The 26,224-nt window shown below is 47.0% G+C and overlaps 1 protein-coding gene across 5 annotated transcripts in view; it reads right to left on the bottom strand.

Moving 5' to 3' along the window:
* The window catches only part of FHOD3 (formin homology 2 domain containing 3), a 491,767-nt gene that overhangs the window by 254,747 nt on the left and 210,796 nt on the right, over positions 1–26,224 (bottom strand). For all 5 annotated transcript variants that reach the window (XM_036822951.1, XM_036822949.1, XM_036822950.1 and 2 more), the window contains exon 5: positions 24,732–24,837. In XM_036822951.1, the coding sequence (XP_036678846.1) occupies positions 24,732–24,837 (106 nt within the window). The remainder of the gene's footprint in view (positions 1–24,731; positions 24,838–26,224) is intronic.

The following is a 26,224-nucleotide window of genomic DNA, read 5'->3' as shown; positions in this document are numbered from 1 at the left end:
CTCAGAACGTGGGGCCCCCGGCTTGCTGGGACAGCTCAATCCTCAGGGTTTCCTCCCGCCTCTCTGACCATTACTTTCTGCTCCCTCATGGCCTCTGGTTTCCTCTTGTGCCCCCTGCCTGCTGGAGTCGCCAGCTGTGCCCCTGCCCCTGCTTCTCACTCCAGAGTATTCCACTCCTGAAGCCTGCTCACCCTTGGGCCCAATGATGATTTCAGCCAGCCCCGTGCGAAATCGGTCACACCGCTATCCCTGTCAATCCTCAGGATACACCCAAACCTACAGGGCTTGTTTCAACCTCCCGCTTGAGTCTTACACTCAGATGCCCAACTGCCTGCTGACATTTCCACCTACATGTCCACAAGCAGCTCCAGCTCAAACACAGCCCTCACACTGCTCCCCCTGCTGCCTTCTCCACTCGCTCAGTGATGTCACCGCTGCCTTATTACTACGGCCGGAAACCGATTAGTCACCTGATGCCTCCCTCTCCCTCAAGCCCTGCACACACCACGCTCCCAGCTCCTCCGTGTGGGAAGCAGTTGCACGGACCTCACCCCACCCCTTCAGTCAGGACCATCCCACCCTCACCACCTCCACACCTGCTCTTCCCTGTGCTCCGGCTGCCGCAGGCCCAAGGTGACCTCCCAGACCAACCCCGGACCACGCCCCCTCCCAGTCAGACCCTCTGACCGCCCTGCCCTCTGCTGTGCGTCCGAGTCCAAGCTCTTCTATGGGATGCCCAACACCCGCCCCACGGGGCCTGCTCCGTCCCCACCTCAGAGCTCCTCACTCCTGCTCTGGCCACCCAGCAGCTGGAAGCTGCCGGAAGCTTTTGGCAGGCACCATGCTGCCCCTTGTGCCTTTATCCCCTCATTCCCTTGCCAATCATGCTCCTCCAGACTCACTCAGTTACCCCCTCTTCCCTGCTCCCCCTCCTCATCCCCGGCTGGGAGGGCTGCCACATGGGGCCTATGACACCAGGGGGTTCTGCCGTTCTGGCCCCGATCACCTGGGGATGAGGTGGTGGACTTCTGACATCTCTGCTTCCCCAGCCGGAGAGCACGGGCAGGGGCTTCATCTGACTTACCTCCAGGCCCCGCACTCCGCAGGCTCTAGATAAAGGTGTGTGAATGGGCTTCACCACTGGAGCACCTCACCTAGAACCTCCACATTGCACAGTCGCCTTAGGTCGGAGATTTTTCGACTGCACCACCCACCCCATCCCCCCTGGAACCCTGGCCCGCCTCCTGGTCCAGAGACCCGCCCCCCCGGCTCACAGTGCCGCAACACACTTGCACCAATGGCAGCCTGACTGAGAGGAGGCAACAGAAGAGTATCTTTCTTTCTCTACAACTAGCAACACAACTGAACCCCGTGCTTGGACTCAAAATACTACTTTCCTCTCTCCCTCTCTCTCTTGCCATCTTTTCCCCAATCTTTCCCTATTCCTCTGGCACTGGGAGCACGAGGGCATAAGACTAAACACCCATGGCTCCTGGGCAGCTCCAGACAGCTACAGTGACATGGTGGCAGGGGGGACCACTCCCAGGAGGGCAGCTTTGGGAATGTGCACAGCATCTCCACCCTCGAGCCAGGGTCCAGGCTCTTAAAATGAAGGAGTGGGTGGGAGACATCCATAACGGGGCGAGGACCACGACTGCTCCAGAACCCCGTCCTGGACCCCCAGGCACGGACCTAGATCCTGAAGGACATACCTGGGCAGCAGGCACAACACTGTGCAGAGGACACGTGGGTCAGCTTCACGCAGAGTGGGCAGGGGGAGACCCCAGCACCAAGGGGAGCCCAGGTGGACAGGGCACCAAGCAGGCATCGTAATGGAGGCCCATTACGGACGGCCTTGAATGACGGGATGAAACACTGCATTTCATCTCATCTAACAACAGCTTCTGACCTTTACATGTTTTAACAACCATATCTTTCCCAAAAGAACTCTATGCGTAACCCTGAAACATAAAATGGACCGAGTGAAGGCTTGGGTGGGGTGGGGCCCCCTGGGGTCTCAAAGGGAGCCCAGGGTTTGTGGAATAACATGAGGAAACTCCTGGCTCCTCGTACAAATGGAAATGGGGCAGGCTCTGAAGAGATTCTTGGGAAAGTTTTGGGATCCAGTCTCCCACTAAGAGCGGAGCAGGTGAGACTCTCAGAAGTGTTTCTGACGGGGAAGGAGAACCACGAGTCTCCCACCCGCTACTGAGCTGAGATCAAGCCCAGCGCAACAGCTCCTTCCACCAGCCACGAATCCCCAGAGTTGCCTCGGCTGGTCAATCCCGCACTGGAGCTTGTAGAAGCCACTGCAGTGTCTCCCCTTCCTGCCTTCTCTCTTCCAGGGAGGCTGGGACCGGAGAGGGTGGGTGGGGGAAGAGGGGAATGAGGGTCCTGGAGTTTCCCAAATGTGCAGACCAAGACTAAAGACTTTCCGCAGCGTGGCAATCACTGCTCTGTGTGCACGGGATGCCTGCTGAATAGGAGCCATTCCGAACATTAGCATACTTCAAGCATTAAATTTACAGAGCTCGCTGATGTCCCAAATTATAGTTATGGAGAATACACATTTAGGGGCACGATCTGGGGCATGGGAAGAACTCAGCGTTTTCCTTCAATGATGCATTAAAGAAGCATGGTAGGGAGATTTCCCCAGAGGCGGAGAACAGAAGCAGGCAGGCAACGAGGTCAAGGGTTGGTGTGAGAGCAGAGGGGAAGGGGCAGAGACAGACCTACATCAGCAAGAACGTGTGAGACGTGGGGAAAGGAGAAAGGGAATGCAGAGGAGCCAGGCAGGGCAGGGGACCCCGGGGCACACACGGGAAAACCTGGGAGGAGCCAGGAGCCGTGGGCAGCAACTCTGATTTGGGGCATCTGACTGAGCGGATGGTAGGCTGTAGACAGCTGAGGGTGGGAGAGGAGCTGGATGAAGAGCCATCCCCGAGATTCTCATTTTGGAGACATTTTCCTGACTTACATCAGCTTATAACCTGTTCCTCTAAGTTTTGTTGCATCAGCAGGACATTCAAGGCACAATTTTGTTTTGTTTTGTTTTGTTTTTTGGGTTTTTTTTTTCAGTTATATATTTTTTCAGATTATTTTCCACTGTAGAGTATTATAAGACACTGAATATAATTCCCTGTGCTATACAGTAAATCCTTGTTGCTTATCTATTTTACATGTAGTAGTTTGTATCTGTTAATCCCATACTCCAAATTTATCCCTACCCGCCTCCCTCTCCCCTTTGGTAACTATAAGCTTGTTTTCTATGTCTGTGAGTCTGTTTCTGTTTTGTATATAGATTCATTTGTATTATTTTTTAGATTCCACATGTAAGTGATATCATATAATATTTGTCTTCCTCTGACTTACTTCATTCAGTGTAATATTCTCTAGGTCGTTCCATGTTACGGCATATGGAATTATTTCATTCTTTTTTATGGCTGAGTAATATTCCATTGTGTATGTACATATCACATCTTCTTAAGCCAATCATCTGTTGATGGGCACTTGGGCTGTTTCCATGTCTTGGCTATTGTAAATAGTGCTGCTATGAGCATTGGAATGCATGTATCTTTTTGAAACAGAGTTTTTGTTCTTTCTGGATACATACCCAGGAGTGAAATTCTTGGATCATATGGTAGTTCTATTTTTAGTTTTTTTAGGGAAACTCCATACTGTTTTCCATAATGGCTGAACCAATTTACATTCCCACCAATAGTGTACAAGGGTTCCCTTTTCCCCACACCCTCATTAGCATTTATTACTTGTAGACTTTTTGAATGATAGCCATTCTGATCAGTGTGCGATGATACCTCATTGTGGTTTTGATTTGCATTTCTCTGATATTTAGCAATGTTGAGCATCTTTTCATGTGCCTACTGGCCATCGGGATGTCTTCTTTGGAGAAATGTCTGTTTACATCTTCTGCCCTTTTTTTGATTGGTTTGTTTTTTTGTTATTGAATTGTATGAGCTGTTTGTATATTTTAGATATTAACCCCTTGTCAGTCACCTCATTTGCAAATATTTTCTCCCATTAAGTAGGCTGTCTTTTCATTTTGTTGATGATTTCCTTTGCTGTACAAAAGCTTTCAAGATTAATTAGGTTGCATTTGTTTATTTTTGCTTTTATTTCCATTGGTCTAGAAGATGAATCCAAAAAAATATTGCTGCAATTATGTCAAAAAGTGTTCTGCCTATGTTTTCCTCTAGGAGTTTTAGAGTATATTGTCTTACATTTAGGTAATGTAATCCATTTTGAGTTTTTGTATATGAAGTTAGAGAACGTTCTAATTTTATTCTTTTACATGTAGTCTGTCCAGTTTTCCCAGCAACACTTTTTGAAGAGACTGTCTTTTCTCCATCGTATATTCTTGCCTCCTTTGTCATAGATTAATTGACTGTAGGTGTATGGGTTTATTTCTGGGCCCTCTATTCTATTCCATTGATCTATATGTCTGTTTTTGAAGGCACAATTTTTAAATATCAAAGAGGCTCCTTTTAAACCAAGGAGATCATGTAACCGGAGGTGCTACAAATACATCCTGGAGACATCCTGTCCCTCCCGATGACACAAGAAGTGCTTTTCAGAGACCGAAAAGGGGTTAGGGGCTAGCTGGTGAGAATACAGGAAGGGGGAAGGGTCCGAACAGCCAGAGTGGCTGTGAGCACTGAAACAAGTCACAGCTGAAAGGAAAAACAAAGGGACAGACAGTGACAGCAAGGTCACCAAAGAGAAAAGCATCACCAAGGGGAAGGAGTGAGGGGTGACTGCGTGCACCGGGCCACACATTTATCTGAGGTCAGGCCACAGACGTGGAAGGTGCAAGGGAGGCACAGAGGGACACAGAGGCTCTTGGTGCCCGTCCTCATCGGGGCTGTCATTAGTGTTTTGGAAAGCACCCTGGTCTGTGACATCCACAGCTCCGAGGCCATGGCCAAGTCACCTCCACCCTCCAGACCTCATTTTCTCTATGGTGCAATGAGAAGGGCCAACTAGGCAGCTTCTAAGGAACCTTCTGGTTCTAATATCCCTCGTCCAGGCAGGCTGGCCACTGGATGGAACACTGAGCTAGGCAGCATGGTGACAGGGGCAAGGTCCTGGGGGCCAGTGGAAAGTGGCCAAGGAAAAGTCTCTTCTAGACCAAAGACTCCAGTATGAGGCTCACCAGCCATTACAGTCACATGGTCACTCACCACCGGGGCCTCGGGGAGAACAAGACTCAATACAAAAGCCAAGAAGCAAGGACGTGGATGCAGGACGCCTGGGTTCAGTCACAGCAGTTCACACAGCGTGTTACAGAATAACGTGAACACCCCTCGACCTAGCAATCCCACTCCTCTACTTACACCCTACAGGAACTCACACCCATGCACAAGGAAACAGAACGAGAACGTGCGTGCTAGCCTTGATTACAATTCCAGAAAACGAGACACCACTTAAACGTGGACCAATCGGACAGCTGATAAATAGTGGCAATCCATTCACACAGTGGAAAACCACCCAGCAGTGAAACAGACAGACTAGGGGCACATTCGCAGCTTGGAAGTGTCTCACATAGTTATGCTCACTCACCTTCCAAGCACTCACAGCACGAGACTCTGTGCCAAGGCTGGTCTAGGCATGGGGGACACCTGATTGAACAAAATGGATGAAGTCCCTGCCCTAGTGGGTGGACAGAGAAAAGAAAGCACCACCCAGTAATACAGGCTGTGCGACAGACTACGTGGTGTCCCGCAGAGAAGCATGAGGGAAGGAAGAGCAGGTGCTATTTTACGCAGTGGCCAGGAAAGGCCACATTGCGTACTGGTGATGTTTCTTATCTTAAGCTGGGTGATGCATGCACACGGGTTCATTTCTATTACTCCTTATGCCTTTATCTGTTGGATATATTTCAAAATAATCTTAATTACAATTAAGACTGATAAGGGAAGTAATTAACAGATGAGTGTATATTCTTCTACCTTAAACTTAAATATATCCCATCCTCCTCATACCAGCCGTCTGTCCTCTCCCCCCACCTCCCCCACCCGCTCCCTTCCTGCCTTTGGTGGGTGTGAGCACAGACATGGCAGGCCACCGTTCCTGCCTTCCACCCCCAGAGAACCAAACCTCCCACCCAGGGAGGCTGGTGTCTCTCAAGAAGGAGAGGCTCTCAAGGTCGAAAGCGATGCTCCCAGAATCCAGCCAAACCTCATAGCGCCTGCTACTACCCAGCCCAGCAAGGAACCTCGTCAGAGACCCGACTTCCAATGTCGGACAACAGGCTTCCACTCCAAATTACACGGCTTTTCAGGCTTTAGACTGCCTCAGCCTTCTTACATCTTTTAAATACATGTGATATGAAAGTACTCCCCGCAAACCCTATGTCTCCTTAGTCCCTAATACTGAAAAGAAAGATCAGAAAGCAAGATACATTTATTCAGTGAAGGCCCTCTCCCCCTGGAAATATAAAGTGGCTGAAGTAGACCACTCCCAAATCTTAACCATGAACATACTGGAAGAAGACATGGCCACTGCCTCACTGTCTCATAGCGGTCAGCTGAACAGAAAAAGAACAGACAAAATCACATGTCAAATTCCATCAGTGTGATAAGGAATTTGAATTTAAACCCATCTGTCCTTGAATGCTGCTGCATTTCCAGAATAACCACAGGAACTTCCAATCACCAGGATATTCAGAAGCAACACCCAGGGCTGGCCTGAATATCACCGACAGCCACGTCTATTTATAAAACTCCAAGTAAGAAATCTGCCTCCAGACACCCTCTTTAGAGCAAATGATGGTGACGTTTGCTTGGGGTCAGAATCCCCTCTGGAAAGTATGAGGAGCTAATTGTGACGTACAGCGTTCTGTCCAGCTGACGCCAGCCCATTAAGTAGGGTCGTGAGGGTGCACGAAGCGAGGTGAATGGTGATTCAGCACAGCACACTGGCAATGCAAGCAGGGGTGGAAATAGGTGAGGTAATGTGCACAAGTCCAGGTTTCTAAAAGGGCAGAAGCTATGCAATGAAGTCAATTTTTTCGGCACCCAAAACCTTCCAGCCATTGTCCGACAAATCAGCCATGTTCGCTTTCAATACCACGAGAAGTCCAGCTAACAAAGAAAGCCAGTGGCATTCAGCTGAGCTTTGCATGTAGTCCAGGCTCCACATACACTGAGCAAATGAAATCACTCACTGCACCATTCCACAATTGCCCTTTGCTTCTCTCAGCTGTGCCCTTTGCACAGGAAAAAGGGAAGTACGCAACAAAAAGGCAGACTTCATTCTTGAGAAACACAGGGCTCTAGATCGGGAACGCAGAGCACTTTCTTCCCAGCAAAGCCTTCCAAATGCCCAAGACGGGGCTCATTTTCTCAAGTTCCCATCGTCTAACATGGCAGTCTGAATGCAATAAGCCAAGAACACCGAGGTTCCACCTAACTGCCCACATGTTGCGTGGACATGGCTTTGGCAATAATCACGTTCATCTCTTTTGGGTCTTTCCCTCTGCTTTTCTAGCTTTTGATTCTAAGACTTCTCTGCCTTATCCATGTTGCACGGATTTGTTCTCTCCCTGAGATCCTCTGCACAACAGTCACTCGCTGACTCCTTTACTGAAAAGCGTTGCAAGCACTACGCTCTTTCTGAGCTGCCTGCTCAGAGTGCAACATGGAGGATCCAGGTGTAAATAAGGGTGTTTTGTCCATAAGGAGGACCCCACCTAGTCGGGGAGAAGGACAAGGGGACAAATGGTTACGAATATTCTGTGAGGTGGGAAGACCACATCCCAAGAGGGCTTTAGGGAGGGTCCCCCAAGAAGGCATCACGGGAAGGGTGTCAGGGGAAAGGTGTCACAAAGGGTAAAGAGAAACCCTGCAGTAAGACAAGGAGGAGGAGGAGAAGGGTCAGCGTGCACGAAGAGGTCAAGTACACAGTAGATGCAGATACTTGCACGCAGCTCAACCTCCTGTACCTCCCAACACAGAGCCAGAGTGGAGGCCGTTTTACCCCCTTGGCAAGATAAATATATATCTTCTCACTTCCACGGCCATAAGCCAAGCAAGTGAACGGGTCCCATGGCTGGAACATAGACTGTGGCCCAAAGGTGCTCTTAATGGTGGCTTTCAAGAGACAACACTGCACTCAGATGACGGAAGACCCAGAAGCTGGCAGAGCCAGCAGGCTTGGGAAGCTCTTGTATGCCCACAATCCTTGCCGTCAGCAGCACAGGGAGAGAAGGCCCCAAACCACTGCCCTCTGCTGTGTCCTGTGACCAACAAGCCTGCAAAGGCAAAGGGCGAAGAAGCACTAGCCACTGTTCAAGAAGTCCATCAGGTTACAAGACAGGTGGCACTGCTACCATCTCCCAAGGTTTGGCAGATGAGAGGAACGCTCACACAGGGTACTTGCCGTATATTCTAAAGAAATCCCTTTTTATGAGAAATTATACTTATTTCTCAGTGCATGACTAGTCAGAAAATCTAATTTAGACCAGATGATTCAGATGACAATATGCCTCTGCCTTTTGACTTAGAGTCCAACAGCAACTACCCTGCTCAACACTCACTGGGCACAGCTCGCCGGGGGAACAGCCGGAAAGGTCTTAGATGGGATCCCGCTCCCTGGAGCCCTCTGCAGGTACCGAAGAGCATCAGCCATTGTTCCCATCCTCGGTGCCAAGGCGCCCAGATGAAGCCTCCACGGAATATCTGCTTGTCCAAGCAGGTGGGGAACGAATCGTGCTTCTTAGTAGGTCTGGAAGGTTCCTACTATCTCAACTGTAATTTACAAAAAGGTCAGCCATTCTTGGTTCCAAGCACCATTCACATTAGAACTTCAACTGATATCAGAGGGATTCTGTAATCCATATGGAATTTAGAAACAAACCCTAAAATTACATATTTCCTTTATTTTCAAGCCTGATAATGCCTAGAAACCTTTGTGCTGTGTTTTGCCTACACGAGGATGAATAATTGATTCAAGTACCACATTTCATGTTTTATGAAATTCCCATGAAACATGATACATTGAGCTGATTCTTTTTAAAAAAAGGAAAAGCTGAATTTTGAAAAGCAAACATCTTGAACGACTGAGCAAAGAATAACCGAAAAACAGTTTTCTGTGTCTTTGAAATGGATTCTGTAGGATTGAAGTACTTAAAATTTATCAACCACCTTTGGAAACATAATGCTGATGCAAGCAAAGTTGAGAGAAAAAACAGGATTTCGGGATTTTCATCCAAAGCCCAACTTAATACAGTGTTTTTGTGTATATCCATCCTCACTTGATGGCTCCTATCCTCAGAGCACTGCCAAGTTCCTTGCGGCGAGGGGCCTCAGCTGGAGCCCTCCCCCTCCCACCGCTGCTCTCTGCACAGGGCAAGGGCCGGATGCGTGAACATGTGAAGGAGTGAACGGTGTGGATGTGGAGGAAGATGAGCAAAAACCACTTCTGAAGACTTGCCCCAGAGCCCCTGTGCCCGGTCAACCATCTCTAATTCATGGGCAAGATGATCCATGTGATTGCTTACCAACTTCCCTTTTCTTCCTAAAACTCAGCCCAGGGACTTCCCCGGTGCTTCAGTGGCTAAGACTTCATGCTCCCAATGCAGGGGGCCCGGGTTCGATCCCTGGTCAGGGAACTAAGATCCCGCATGCCGCAACGAAGATCCTGCGTGCCGCAATGAAGATCCTGCGTGCCACAACGAAGACCAGGTGCATCATGTACCACAATGTTCATTGCAGCACTATTGCAATAGCCAGGACATGGAAGCAACCTAAGTGTCCATCGACAGATGAATGGATAAAGAAGATGTGGCACATATATACAATGGAATATTAGCCATAAAAAGAAACGAAATTGAGTTATTTGTAGTGAGGTGGATGAACCTAGAGTCTGGCATACAGAGTGAAATAAGTCAGAAAGAGAAAAACAAATACCGTATGCTAACACATATATATGGAATCTAAAAAAAAAAAAAAAAAAGAAATGGTTCTGAAGAACCTAGGAGCAGGACAGGAATAAAGATGCAGACGTAGAGAATGGACTTGAGGACACGGGGAGGGGGAATGGTGGGCTGGGACGAAGTGAGACAGTGGCATGGACATATGTACGCTACCAAATGTAAAATAGACAGCTAGTGGGAAGCAGCCGCATAGCACAGGGAGATCAGCTCTGTGCTTTGTGTCCACCTAGAGGGGTGGGATAGGGAGGGTGGGAGGGAGACGCAAGAGGGAGGGGATATGGGGATATATGTATACATATAGCTGATTCACTTTGTTATACAGCAGAAACTAACACACCATTAAGCAATTATACTCCAATAAAGATGTTAAAGAAAAAAAACTCATGTTTTTTTTTAACATGTAAAGATGTTAAAAAAAAAAATAATAATAATAAAAGACATGATGCAGCCAAATAAATAACTATTTAAAAAAAGAAAAATAAAACTCAGCCCAATCTTTTTCAGACCTCCATGTCCTCTCCTGATGCTGGCATACTGGAAACACTGAACTTCCTTCTGGATCACCTTCTCCTTTAGTTGTCCATTGGTGTGCAGCACAGAGCCCTTTAACTGCACGGGCCTGGACTCCACCAGTAGTTGAGAGGTCCCAGGGAGCAGCCACTACCCTAGTGAGGGGTCTCAGGAAAGCATGAGAGACGATGACTCCAGCAGCAGGGCACCGCGGGGGGCTCCGCTGGAATGGGCGGCAGGCATGTGGTTGCCTGTAAGGCCCAAGAAGAAAATACAAAGTCATTGTCCTCATGAAGCCTTCCCCTAATGGCTCCCCAAGATGTCGGCCTCTTGTGAGGTCACATGGTATTTTGTACCAATTTCAGTCCATCCAGATGGCTTTGTATGGCAATTGTTTGTATGTAACTGTATTCGCTTCCTTTTGCTATATAACAGATTAGCTATATAACAAGCTTAGCAGCCTAAAACAACACATATTGATTATCTCACAATTTCCATGGGGCAGGAGTCCAGGCACAGCTTAACTGGGTCCTCTGCTCAGGGTGTCTCAAGGCTGCAATCAAGGTGTCATCTGGGGCTGTGGTCCCATCTGAGGCTTGGGCTCGCCTTCCAAGCTTATGTGGTTGTTGGCGGCATTAGTCTCCTTGCAGCTGTATAACTCACGGCAACTTGCTTGTTCAAGGTCAACAGAAGAGCGTGTCCCACGCGGAATGAGCTTCCTTTTAACGGGTTCAAATTCAACTGATTTGGGACCTTAATTACACCTGTAAAACCCTTTCGCCTTTACCATATAATGCAATCTAATCATGGTTTTGTGATAGTCACACATCCATCATAATCACAGGTCTTGTCCACACTCAAGGGGAGAGGATTATACAGGGCATAGACCAGGGGGAAGGAATCTTTTGGGCCATCTTAGAACACTGACTTGACCACAGTATGCCTGTCACTTTCCCAACTAAATTTAAGCTTACTCTCCTTAGCACCTTATTCTTGGACTTAACAGCACAACTTGTAATTATTTAGTTTGTATCGTTCTCTGCTTGTCTATACTCAGGCCCCAAAGTGACTAACTCAGGTAAGGTAATCAGGTCACACTCACTGACGAATGAATGAACCAGCCCAACTTCATTTACTGAGGCCTCCAACCAGAGACAAATTAGAGCCACAAACTAACAAAAAGCAACGAAATATAAAATTGGGAGGAGGTCAATCTTCTTGCAACCCTCCAGTTAAGACCTGGTGGAAAAGACAGGAAGAGCATCTGGAACGAAGGGTGCAAGGCAGCTAGGTGCACACAGGGAGAGAAACTATTTGGACGAGGGTGGTGGTATGGAGAGACACCAGGGAAGTCAAGAAAGCAGCCAAGAAGGTGACCCTGTTGTGGGCCTCTCCTCATAGCTCCCAACCCACTTCTCCAGCCCAGCCATGTTTAAGTAGTGAGTCCAACCCACGATGTTTCTGTGAGTTCTCTGAGCTCCCAGTCCTCAGGCTCTGGAGACAGAGCAAGCCCACCACTGTCCCCTGTGCTCCTGACCTCACCATGTACAGATGAATTCCTGGATAGAAACCAACACTCACCCTGCTAATCCTTCAAACTCTTGCAGATAAATTTGAATGCTGGCCCCGAAATGACTAAGGGCAGTTTATCTTTCTATTCAATGACTTGGCTGGAATCTATGCCATGTAACCAGATGGTCTTCTTTGAAATTTTCTGAAAAAGGACAACATAGGCTTGGTGGTGGCCTAGGGAATCCTATAACGACTGCTACAGAACATGCAGAAGAGGGAGAGTCAAATGGCTCTGCTTCCATCCCTTCTGCTTTTTATGTTTTACTTAGAATCACAGAAATCTCAGAGCTGGAAGGGATCGATGAGATCACCCAGAAGCACCCTACCAACCCTAGCAGCCCTAACAGACCATCAACCTGGGCTCTGGTGGGACATTTCCAATGCAAAGCAGTGTGTTCTGTGGTGGGAAAACTAATTGTCCCACACACCTGTCTGAAATCAACTCAACAAACATTCCGAAAATGTCCAGTGTTCCCCAGAATAAGCAAATGCCATATTTGGTATCCTGCTCTCACTCCCCACCTCTCAAGCTGTTGACAGACATCACTAATCAGTCATGGCACTCTTTCCTGCTGATGCTGGATGTGGCTTCAGAATTCTCAACAGAATGCTCCAGAAAGTCACCACTGATCAGTTTACATTGGCAAGAGAAATCAACTCATTTTCCAACTCTCTTCTTGGAGCTCGTCTTCAGTCAAAAACCACTTTCCTGTAACTCCTACTCATTGCTCCTAATCTGCCTTTAAAAGCAACAATTTTGTCCCTTCCTCCAAAAACAACCCTTACTTATCTAACTACATCTAAACTTATTCCCTACTTAAACCCTTGCAGGATCAAGGCCAGCTCCAAGGACAGGGTTACCTGGGAGAGAAAGGAGTCGAGCTGTAATTCTGGGACAGTCAGGTGCCCTCATAGTGTTTCAGGAAACCCTGGAGCCAAGAAGGCACTGGGGGCAGAGATGAGTGTGTGCGGTGTGGGCCACGGAGCACCGTTCTGCCTGCGGGAACTGACTCTAGAAATGAGTCAGGCCAGCTTAGCACTGGAGTGGCTTTGGCAGAGCCTGGCTTTCAGGAGCTGGGGAAAGAAGAGGCAGGGGGAAGGAAGCAAGGGATAAAATGGTTGACGTAACAAGGGTACCAAAAACCGACTCAGAGGAAAACCCTCCAAATCACACTTCATCATTTAGCATATGACTGCTGTCCCCCCATTTTACATCTTCTGCACACTTATCCACAATCACTCAGAAAACAAGACAGAGCTCTGTGTCATGTCTCTGGGGACTCCCCTTTCTCTCTCTCTCTCTCTCTCTTTCTTTCTCTCTCTCTCTCTTTTTCTTTCTTTCTTCCTTCTTTCCTTTCTTTCTTTCTTCCTTTCTTTCTTTCTTCATCAAATAGACAGAGCTCTGTGTCATATATCTGAGGACTCCCCTTTCTTTCTCTCTCTCTCTCTCTTTCTTCTTTCTTTCTTTCTTTTTTCAAATAGAGCTCTGTGTCATGTCTCTGGGGACTCCCCTTTCTCTCTCTCTCTCTCTCTCTCTCTCTCTCTTTCTTTCTTTCTTTTTTCATCAAATATCTGTTGAAGATCTACATGACACCAAAGAGCAGGCTGGAGCTGGGGCCACAAAGTCTGTGAGTTCCTGACACCAAGGAACTCATAACATATCTATTTTGGTGGCAGGTATATAATTCCTTGAGAACCAAAACCAGTTATGAAGTATAACCCATTTTTGTGCGTATTTTACCTTAGGAAATCATGACAAATTTAAAATCAAGATATATACTGAATCTGAAAAAGAATATATATACACACATATATATAACTGAATCACTTTGCTGTACACCTGAAACCAATACAACATTGTAAATTAACTATACTTCAATAAAGAAAATGGTAAAAATATCAAGATATTCACTATATTGATGAACTGAACTAGTAAGCTTATTAAAAAGAAAAATTCAATAATTTGGCATTTTTTTCTAAGTACCAAAAACAAATCAACGTGTGCTGTATTGTTTCCAAAACAAGAAGATCTGGTGAGCTAAAGCTTCAGATTAGCAAGTCCAGGCTGTCGAATTCTTAGTACAAACCAGCAGCTTCCTCAAGAGTTGTGAGTTCTCTTCCCTGCAGACATTCTATCATTCATCTACTCTCTCCTTCAGCCACTTTTCACTGAGCTCCTAAAATGTGCCTGGCATCTAGGATGGGAACTGGCATGAAGGCAGCCAAGTATGGTGCAGGGAATTAGCCTAGGGTCTCTGGGCTATAGTCTATACTCAACAAATATTTATTGTCAGTGAGGTGAGTGTCAAGATCAGGGTATACACCATTGTAAAGCAATTATACTCCAATAAAGATGTTAAAAAAAAAAAAAAAAGATCAGGGTATGCAGAGAGCGCCAAAATACCAGAGGGGCAATGGAAGGTCTCCTGCAGAATACTGTATCTGAGCCTCATCCTGAGGACAAGCAGGAAGCAAGGGATAAAGCGCGAACCAGGTGAGGAGGGGTGAGGCTGAGGCCAGGGAGAGGGCTGAACAGGTACACAAGGGTAGGACCAAGATGGGCGCTACCCACATGGGAGGGCCAGGACTTCATCTGAGGATGAGAGAAGCCACTAGCCATGTACGCCAAGGACCGAGGAGACAAGCTGGGCACTGTAGAAGGTCAACCAGGCAACAGGGGGCAAAATGGACCATGGAAGGCAGGGTTGAAAGCAGAGAGACTAGGACTAGTCTCTCTCTAGCAGAGAGACTAGTTAGCGGGCTAGGAGAGCAGATCAGGAAGGAAAAAAAATGATGGTCTAACCTCAGACTCTAAAACTGGGAATGAAAAGAGATGCAAGGACTTGAAAGGGGGTGAAGGGTAGAAGAGCCCAAATTTGATGGTTGATGATTACAGAGAGTGAGTGAGAGAGAGGGGTCTGGGAGGCCCCCCGTAGTACTCGAATATGATGGATGACTGTACTCTTCATCCATATGCTGGATAGAGCCATGGGGTGCTGGCCGGGGGGTGAAGCTGTCGGGTTGGGGTTTGGACATGGTGCACTGGGGACACCCAGGACACGCCAGCTCCGCAGATCTGAGGTGCTGCAGAGTGACCTGGGCTTGGGGACCTTGTACACATCAGCGGCTGGGGGAGTCACAGTGCCCAGAGAAAGAGCGGTACCCTGCAGGAGGCTGGCCCAATCTACCAAGAGCCCTCAAAACTCCAAAAGGCAAGAATCTATGAACACAGAAACTGACATTTCCCCAGGAAATCCCAGCCAGGAAAATAACTTTAATCTATGTTTGAGGCTAGGTTTAAAATTTGCTTAAGACATTCTATTCTATCGTAAGCCTGGATTTGTTAAGTAGAAACCGTATAAAGGACCATATGTGAGATAAGGTTATAGCCAAGGAAATAACAATTGTGATTCAAGGTACACCTCGTCAGCAGTTCCTCTGGAAAAGTCCACTGAACAAGGAGAGAAGAATGGAGTGCAGAGGCACATCTTCGGTGTAAATAAAGTGGAAAAATTCCTGATGAACACAGAGCAACGAGATTCAGTCGCGGAAAATTCCACACATAGGAATGGCCAAATAGCTCTGTTTTTCTTTTTTCCTTCTCATCTCAGATAAAAGAAGAAGATGGGGGCTGCTAACGGAGAGGAAAATTCTGGAGAAATCTCTTTGGCTGAGACTATGACAGGGTGAAGTGCTCGAACGCACGAGTGCACAAAATAGCAAGGGCTTTTAGGGGGTTTTTGGCGAGGGGGTTGGGTTTTGGTTTTTTTTTACCTTGATCTGCAAACTGGCCTGAATTTCTGGAGGGCTGTGACTCTACACAGAACGCGAGGTGAATTTTAAAGAAGCATCTTATCAATCCAGGAACAAGTCAAGCTTAAATTATGATAATAATATTAAGTTAAACCATTCAGCTTTGCCATTTCTATGGTAACAAAAAAATGGTCATGGACTTCCCTGGTGGTCCAGTGGTTGAGAATCCGCCTGCCAATGACACGGGTTTGAGCCCTGGTCCGGAAAGATCCCACATGCCGCGGAGCAACTAAGTCCGTGCGCCACAACTACAGAAGCCTGCGCTCTAGAGCCTGCAAGCCACAACTACTGAGCCTGCGTGCCTAGAGCCCGTGCTCCACAATGAGAAGCCACCGCAATGAGAGCCCGCGCACCGCAACAAAGAGTAGCCCCGACTCACCACAACTAGAGAAAGCCCGCACAAAGCAACGAAGACCCAACGCAGCCAAAAATAAATTAAAAAAAAAAATTTTTTTTAAATGGTCACATATCAGCAATTTCACATGATTTGGCCTAATGATGCTCCAGGTCGGGGATAATGTTGACCAGGTAGACCTAGCCGTGTATTGCTTCATAAAGACCATCCTGTGAAGTGCTTCTGTACTACTTAACAGAATTGAACAGAATTAATCATTGATTTTTACTTCAGAAAAATTAAAACTTGAAAGAAAAGCCTTATTCGTTCTAAGGTAAACTTACCAATATAAGTGTCATCTAATTATAGGGAAAAAATACCTTGCAAGGGAGTGAAGAGGAAAGCCAAAATCATGTTTAAAGCTGGAGGTACTCATCTAGAGTTAGATGCTAAAAGCAGATACCCTGCTTGCTGCCCAGTGTGGCGAAGGGCTCAGGGTCATGCATGTTGCCTGCCTCACCTGCGGTCTAACCCAGCACCTGCCTCTCTCACCTGAGAACCCAGAGGAAAAACAAAGGGCACTTTGTCCCATCGAAGTTCAGGACCCAGCTCTGGTCTTCCCTCGCTCCCTCACCCACCTGACCCCACGTTCCTGCAAGCAGTGCTGCAGACTGAGAGCCTGGCAGGGCCCAGAGCATAAATGATGATGATTCTGATGAGTTCGCACTTCCAGAAAAATAGCAGCACAACCAGAAGCCTCCAAACCCCCTTCTTACCAACCTACCCAAATGACCGATGAGAAGCACAAGTGAAGAAGAGATTCCACGAGCCCTGAGACTGGGGTAACAACCACACACCATGGCCTTTGAGGGGTCCATCTAGATACACCAGAGACTGCATGCAGCTGGCCGTGGGGAATGGTGTGTCCAGCAACCAGCTCCCTCTCCTGGGAGAAAGTCCTGGAGAAAAGCTGGGCAAGTCCACAGTATCCCATGGTCATGCGGGCCACAGGAAAGACATACAGTACCCCAGCATGAGTCCATTTTTGGCCCCTGTGCCTGAACAGGCTGGGAGAGGAAAGACATAAGTGCAGCTCTAGACTATTCTCTGACCCATTTCTTTAAGAGGGGTGCAGGCCTGACACAGGGTGAGGACGGCAAGGGTGGCAAGAGGGGCCACAGATGGGACACTCAGAGCACTCAGGGTGACCCTTCTGTCACCACACACCAACAGCAGCGGCAGGAGTGACTCAGCCTACCCCCCCAGGCAGGGCGGGCTGTGGCTTTCCTGCCCTGACCAAACCCCTCACAGCAGGTTTGTGGCTGGTTCAACCCGGAGGCCATGTCCCCAACAGCGTGCCAGGTGTGTGAGCAGAAAGGTCAGGCCGAGGTGAGATACACCAGGGCACAAAGAACATGAGACACCAAACGCAGAGGTCTCAAAAACTACAGCGGAGAAGAAAAACAAATAAACAAACAAAATGTGGAGACCACGTCCCACAGCTATGAGTGGCCCAGCTTCTCCAGCCATCCCCAGCCCACACGCCACAGTTGGTGAACGCCCAGAACTGACAGACCAAGTGTCCAGCAGGCATGCTACTCATCTAAGTCCTCAAAGGAAGAGTTTCGACATGCAAACACAGAGGAAGAGGAAGCAAACTCTCCCTCAGGGAGAAGGACCTCACCCATGAGCCTGACTGCCTTAACCAAGTGGTTGCCACAACTGAGGAACCCAGGCCCCAAGACACAGAGTGTTCCCTGATTGAAACAAAACGAGGAGGGCAAGAAAGACCTTTCTTAGATGACATTCCCAAACCAAGTTTACAAAATAAACAGGAAAAAGACCCAAGAGAATCCTTTCATCCTTTCATGTGGTAAATACCAGACCCAATTCAAAAATGAATAAATAAGAAAAAAAAAATACAAACACACCTGGGGGGATATGCATAAAATTCTGTAACAAACAAGAAGGAAATGCACATTGCACACAAGAGTTAGATGGAGAACTTGCAAAGGATTTGTACCGGGCCATGAAAGAGCATGCAGGCAATAGTTTTGAATTTTTAAATAAGGAGGTCAACTCTTCCCAAATTAATGGACAAAATTAACACAATGACAACTAAAATTTACAAGCCACTTTATAAAAATGACTATAAAATTGTCCGTAGGAATAAGTGCACCCTAATCACCAGGAATGACAAAGATTACAAAAAAATGATCACCCCCGGCCTGGGGTAAATAAGCAGAAATGGAGATCACTGGTGGAAACATAAATTCACACATCCCTGGACGGCAAATACTCAAGCAAAAGCAACACAAAAATGTACATACCTTTGAACCCAACAATTCTAAGCAACAGATATTTACTTCTCACAGTTCTGGAGGCTGAATGTCCAAGCTCAAACTGTCCACAGAGTTGGTTTCTCCTGAGGCCTCTCTCCTTGACTTGTAGATGGCCGTCTTCTCCCCGTGTCTTCACATCATCTCCCCCTGGACAGATCTGTGTCTCAATCTCTTCTTCTTCTAAGGATACCAGTCATACTGGATCAGGGCCCAATGATCTCATTTTAACTTAATTACCTCTTTAAAGGCTCTATCTTCAAATACAGTCATGTTCTGAGGTATTGGGGGGTCCGATGTCAACATATGAATTTGAGGGGTGCATAATTCAGCCCATTACAGGTAGTTACTGCATTAATATCATTGATTATTATTGATAACAACTGTCATACCTACAATTCAGTCTTTTACTTAGACCTTTCTATGAGCTCTTTAAGCTTCACAACACTCCTATAAAGAAGGTATTAATTATCTCCCTTTTACAGGTGAGGGAGCAGCGGTTTAAAGAAGTTACAGAATTGTGCCAAGGTCTAGGAGCCATCACAAAGCCAGCTGCCAAGGTCCACCGCTCCCTTCCAGGAGACGTGTTTGACAACATATGTACAGGATGCTTCATTTTTGTAAAAGGCATGTGCAAAGCAAGTATGTACATGGGTGGGTAGAATATGGTCTTTGTTTTGTGGGATTATGGGTGATTTTCATGTTTTTCCTTTTTATGCTGTTTGCTTTTCAGACAATTGTGTGCTCACAAATTATACAATAAAAAGTTATAAAAGCTATTTCTGTTTTAAGAAAAATATCTACATCACTCAGTTTTTACAAAGTTTTCTTGTCGGCCATGCCCATCTTTGGCCACCTTTATGTCACTGGCCTTGATGCTCTGACACTCTCATCTCTGCAGGTTCTATTTGGCCCAATGGGTTGCTAATTTGTGCCAGCCAACATGACTCCTTACTGAAAACGGCCCCTGTCACATTGACTGACCAAGAGGAGAAACATCAAGTGAAGGAAGATTCTGCCCTTGACACTGGTCTCAACTTCCCCCTCACCGGGAGGCTGGTGACAAACACTGCTAGGACATTTGTGCTGTTGTGTCATCCACACAACTGGCCATGTGGCTGCCATGATTGATTCCTGAAGTCTTGACCCAGCAAGAGGTAAGAAAGAGGAAGTTCCCTCCGAGACAGTCCGGTGCACCTCAGGACTAGGGTAAGGGGGTGGAGGAGAGTCAGGCCAGGCTGGAGGGTAGAAAACACAGCAGCCAAGGGATGCTTGATTCAGGAAGTAAGCAGCTCTCCCCCTTCTGTGCTCACCTCCTCACCTTGGTACCAGTTTGGGCCCCTCCCTACCCTCCCCATCTATAGTCTGAACCCAACCTCTGCTCTCCTCTTTCGCTCTGAAATGTCAAAAGATAAACTTTTAAGTTTTCCTGGGCTGGAGGGTGTTAGTTTAATCATCATTTGATTACCACCTGATCATTTTGTATCACTGCCTGGTTCCTGGTGATGTAGATGCCAACAAAAGCTATCTGACCACAAGTCCTGATCCTCATTAACAGACCCCCTAATACACAAGGCATTTCCCCCTTATTAGTTTAAGTGATATTTGGCAAGGCACTGAAATTCTCTGGTTCCGGTTTATCCAAAGACACCTGAAATCTGGATTTTTTATGTCAAATCTCCCAATTTTTAAATGTTGACAACCATTAAAACGTTTTTAAAAAACACAGGAGCAAACAAAATATCTGCAGATTTCTCCTAAAATGCAAGCGTTGAGCTAAAGGAGCTCTAAGATCTTATCCAGCTCTGATAATGACTAAGGTGCTTTAGGATTAATGGGTACTTTGCTTTAGGTGAAATGATCAAATCTAATTTTTCCACGTAAAACTAGCCCTTAAGAGGCAGCTTCCCTGGAGGTATAGCCAGAAAAGGCAACCGGTCTCACTGATCCTACTTATCTCTTTCTCTTTCCTTCCCCAAAGCGGATCACCTATATGCAATTTCTAAACACGTAAGACGTTTTCGATACAGCATACAGTGGTTCAGAGACAGCACCTCCCAGGGAGCTTCTCCAGGGCAGAGCTGTATCCTGGTTTTATCGGCTCATTCCCAGGGACTGAAAGGGCCCATCGTGAAGGCTCAGCATGTCTGCGGAAAGTTTAAGTTCCCAGGAATATAGCTCTCAAGGTCCTACTTCAATAAGAATAATTGTGAGATATAAAATTCCACTATAGATATATATTAAATACTGGTGATCACACACACACAAACCCTTTAGATCATTAGCTATAGCCATCCAAAAATAATGTCGGATAAATATTATTTCTACATGTGGTGCATTTAAGACCTCTTCCCAGCAGCCGGCTCACATTTCTGAAGAGCGCTAGGCTACACCATAACTCAAAACCTATCTTTACCTCTCAGCAGATACATCCTCAACGCAGAGCAACAGATTCCTGCGCCTTAAAAAAAAAGAGCTGACAGAGGGCTGAGTGCAAAAATAAAGATCATTTAAATGAGTCCTAAAAACATATGTGGAAAGGACTGGGTCCTCCAAATGCTCTTGTTTCCTTTGCATCCGGGGGCCTCACACATGGTCCCATAGAAACTGAGGAAACTTCATGAAGGGCATATGCTCCCCCACAGCACTGTGACAACCGGCCCACCTTACGGCTTGTAAGAGAGTTTTTCAACGCTGTCTGGACCCAGTATTGAGGCTCTGGTTAGAAGTCAGCCAGTCCCCTTCTCCAGCAGCCCAAGTCCACACTCCCAACCCGCAGCCACGTGGGCTTCTCACACGCCAGAGCCCCGGGGCCCACTGACATAATGCAAACTGGCCAATCCTAAACCTGCTCACCCCGCCTTGTGTGCAAACCACAACAGAGGTGCCTGCCCTCGTCCTCCACTCTGCTTCCCCTGGGTGGCCCAGAGCGGGCATGATGTGTTCTCCCCGGGGAACGGTGAGTTACAAAACTAAAAACCGCTTCCCAGTTTCTCTCTCTTGATCTGCAACAGGCCTCACCATCCTTCACCCAAGGTAATTTGGTTAAAATGAGGTGGGACAAAGAGGCAATTCAAAGGTTGTCCTTGATTGCAAATGTCTGGTGGCTGCCGGTAGCTGATCACAACCTAAAAAAGCCTACACGCCTTCAAGGTCAGGAAGGGGTAACTCAACATGTGGGCTGGGAAAAATGATAGTTTCCTTGTATCAAAACACAAAAGCCACAGCCTAAGAAATCTGTCCTTTACATCCCTCAGAAGTACACTTTCCTGGCACAGGCTTCAGTCAGATACGTCCAAATGTGCTGATGTGTGTGCACACAGTGCCCTGGTTACCCCGAGTCTCCTGAGACTCAGCGGAAGTGGGGTGGGCATGCAAAGGCCCCTCGGTTGCATGGAAAGCAGGACGTCTTGTAATAACCTGAAAGGGAGGGAGTGCTCGGTCGTTTCCCAGGTAACAGATGGTAGCCGTCTGGCCTCCAATAAATAGACATCACTGGAAAATCAAAATCAGAAGGCGAGGCCTTGGTGGTGGCAACGGAAACTCAGAGGCAAGTAAGGGTCTTACCTCGGTGGCATTTTCTTCAGGGACAGAGAAGCAGCAGGTGGCTGGCAGGGTTCTCCCTTGGCTGTGCTTGGGAGTTCTGATTCTCAAGCATCGTAACCTGCTTTTGGTACCTTTCCAGGGCAGATCAGAACACTGCAGATTAATAAAGCACTGCACACACTGGGGCGGAGAGCCTAGCTGAAGTATCTGTGTCCACACCATCTTTCATTACCGGCAAGTACCATTGACACAATTCACCATTTGGGACCTTGCACAACCATCGAGCTTACCCTGCCCCTATACGATGACGCACTCAGTGGCAGGGAGGCCCTCTCTCCCTCCAGCCAGGCCACCACCGGGCTGCTTACTGGAAGGTTTTCTCCGCTGGGCTGAGTTTTTCCTTCCCAAGTCCCTCTATGTGGCAGGCACGAGAGTGACCTGCAGGCACAAAGGCAGGCCTTTCTCTCTTGCTACGTCCCCTTAGAGCCCAGGAAGCCAAACACCCACTGTGCCAGCCTCCCTAGCAGCTACAGGCGGCCATGCCACCCAGTTCTAATCCATGGGAGGTCTGCGGGGGGGCTCCTGATGAGAATTTTGCTTTCCTGATAAGAGGGGGCTGACCACCGCTGGCAGAGCCACCCTCCTCGCCACAGCCCTGAACGCAGATGAACAAAGATGCTTACACTGATGATGGCTCTATAAAAATGCACACATACACTCCTAGGTAAGGGTCAGAAGAATAAAGATAAACGTGTAGATGGTTATTAGTTCCATACAGGTGTGTGTAGGTCTGTGCACTCATACCAGCACCCACTGGGGAAGACTTATTTTTTTTTTGGTAACTTAAAATGATGCATACTTTAAACCTCGCAAAAAATACGCTGACAGTTTGGACCCATTATTCAGAATTAGGCCATTTTAGGTGTATTTCTTTCCATGTGGTTCAACTTATGAGCATCCATGGTATAAGTAACCTGGAAAATAAAATAGAGGAATTGCTCCCACCCTTATTCCTGTGCCGTCCCCTCTTCCAGGTGTTGGGCCAGTGTGGATGGAAATGTTAAGGATGAGAATCAAGGCTTGTATGCATTTCTTCAGACACAGAAGGACAGCTGCATTCGGAGGCAACACAGCAGGACAAAGTTTATGGTTAGCTTGGTACACATACCATAAAAGCTTCCATATAAATGTTTTAATCATACTGAGACTAGAAATCATAAAATTCATCCATAAAGCATCTCTGCCGACAGCTTATAATGAGGACCTACCACATACCCAGGGAAAGATGGAAGGTAGACAAAAGGAGGTGCCTCCCCAGCCTCACGAATACCATGGAGCTGAGAAACTGAGGCTGAGGAACCCTCTCTCTCACACACACACTTGGCATTTATCAAAATGAACAGAAACAATTAATACTGACTTAAAAATACGTCCCTAAAAATTTTTTTTAATGAGCCCTCAGTTTTCCCTTTTGCCTTTGCCCTTGTTGCAGTGGCTCTCCAGGAGCAGAGAAAATGGGGAAGGATTCAGAGAGTTCGAGGCGATGGGTCACAACTCAGAACGTAAGGAACCTTCTCAGGGTAAAACACAACAGGAAACTGCAGGAGACTGTTTCGTTTTGCCTGCCTCATTCAACTCTAACCAAGGACATTTGATATTAAATCACACGTTTCGTGTATTTTTCCTTCATCCAAGGGAAAGAAAAGGAGGTATTTTTTTTCCTTATATGAACATGGAGTTGTGGAGTTACAGGCATAGATGCGGAAGGGGGAGCAGAACCTTGATCAGTCGTGATGTGCCCCAGTGCCTGGCCACGGTCCTTGCTCGACTTCACACTAGAGGAAGTGATTTTTTAGGCAAACACTCAACCTCTTTGAGACTCAGATTTTTCAACTGCAAAATGAAGATAATATTGAACTATATTAAATTTTTCCTTTGGTAAGTCAAAACGGTTGATAACAGCTATGTCATATGGTCCAACCTAATAATTCCTGTCCTGCCTATTTACAGATTTTACGGAATCAAATAAAATTATTTATATGAAGGTGCACAAAAATACTCGAACTCTGAAAAGAGCATTAACTTTATGAACTGGAATGGTCATCAGTGCTTCAAACACCACACACGCACCACTTTGTAAAAAATGAAATTACGGAGGTAGCTTTCAGCATCCTTCTTTAAAATGCAAATTCTGGGCCCACCCCAGACCTACCAAGTCAGAAACAGGAGGACCTGGTGAGGAATGTGCGCTTCCTACAGGAACTCCCGGTGATAACCCAAGTCGGTGACAATATTTTTCCCAGTAAATAACTGGCCTCTTCGGTTTTGAGGGGCTTTCTGTTCAAATGCAGGCCTTACCCAAGCCCACTTGGTGTGTACCTTTCCTCACCAAATAAAAGAGATTATAAAGAACCTAGTGTGCAGAATGTTCTTTTCTTAATAACTGGGAAGAGACTACAGGGAAAGTCAGTAAAATGAACTCAGTCACTGATGAGTTACGAGGAATCGATAAAACCTGAAGGGGTCTTCTTTTGCTACAGGATGTCTTCATCTCCTTACTCCGTAACCAAATCTTTCAAAAAGCTCTCAGTATCGAAGTTCCTGGAGGTGACCCCAGACCCTCCTTGCAGCAGGGGCTGGCTGCCCCATGCCCGGCGTCACTTACCCCTCAGAATGTAGTTCTGATAGTTTTGATCTGCCTCAGCTCCCACCTTGATCAAACACGTCAGACCTTCAGCCACTACAAATTCATGCACCAAATCCTTGTCATCCTGGCAGGAAACAGGGAAAGAGAGAAAAAAAAAAAAAAAAGACTTCAAATACTGTCCCGGTCCATCCTCCATCCAGGCTGGGCTGTGAAAACTATGTACAAGCCTTTGACGCCAGACCGCGACCTCTGAAGATTGTTCTGCTCTATTCAAATGAGGCATCTTAACCGTTGCCAGAGGAATTTTACAGCCAGTCTTCACATTGTTGTTTGCCAAAGACCAATTATTGCCTTCTGGGCAATCTAATAAAGATAAAGCAAATGAATCCCCCGACTGTCAGGAATACTTATAGTGATCTGTTTTTCATTCTTTAGAAATCACCAGGCTCCGTATCCCCACAGGTCCCGAGGGACCAGCCACATGAAGCCTTCTGGGTTTCAACACAGGAAACACTGGGCTGCAGCACAGACCGTCACGTAAAGGATTCAAAGCAACTCGTGTGTTTCAAAAGACAGTCCCTAAAGATGGTTCCGAGCATCTTGCAAATGGTATCTGAGAAAGTAGGGGAGCAGTTTCTCCACCTCCCAAGTTGTGCAGCTTGCAGGACAAGCAAGGAGGCAGAGCACAGAACCGGCTGTGTGTCTGGAGCAGCTACACTGTCGCTCAAAAGAGCCACGGCGGTCAGCCTGAAGACCGGATCACAGAAGGCAAGACCTGGAAGGAATCGCAGAAGTCATCTAATCTGGTGGTTCTCAAAGAGAGGTCTCCAGACCCACAAGCACCTGAGCATCACCTGGAAACTTGTTAGAAATGCAAAATACCCAGCCCCACCCTGACTTACTGGATAGGAAACTCCACTGTGGAGCCCAGCAACCTGTGCTTAAAAAGCCCTGCAGGGGATTCAGAGGTGCTCAGATCCTTCTCACCTCTGACTCCCTCACATCAGGATCATCTGCAGAGCTTTAAAAAGGAACAGGAAGCAGGTCCCTGCCCAGATGGGTTTAATCTGAATTTCTGGGGTGGGGCCCAGGCTCTGCTATTAAATTCCCAAGGAAATCCTAAAGGGCAGCCAGTTCAAGAACCACTGATCTAATCCTACCTTCCCTTTACAGATGAAGACTTAAGAGGGGCAAAACTTTGGCCAAGATGACCTCACTATGGTCCAGCCAGCCCCCAAATCCAGTCCTTTGCCTGGAGTACCAAGTTCCATGGAGCTCTATGAGAGGGATTTTTCCACTACTGTTTCAGGAGATTTCCTCAATTGGACACTGCCTTGTCTCAAACACAGCTAGGATACGTTCATCTTCAATTATAACAACAGAGCAAAAATAAAAAACCTCAGTGATGTAAATAGTAGAAAGCTTAATGGAATAATGAAAGGTTATTATTATAGGAATGGTCAGCAACCATGGTTTATCTCCAAAAAAGAAAAAATAATTTAGACAAACTG

This window comes from Balaenoptera musculus, chromosome 14 (genome assembly GCF_009873245.2).
Source record: "Balaenoptera musculus isolate JJ_BM4_2016_0621 chromosome 14, mBalMus1.pri.v3, whole genome shotgun sequence".
NCBI lineage: Eukaryota > Metazoa > Chordata > Mammalia > Artiodactyla > Balaenopteridae > Balaenoptera > Balaenoptera musculus.
Note: the sequence above shows the minus strand (reverse complement) of the source record. Positions and strands in the feature narration are given on the sequence as shown.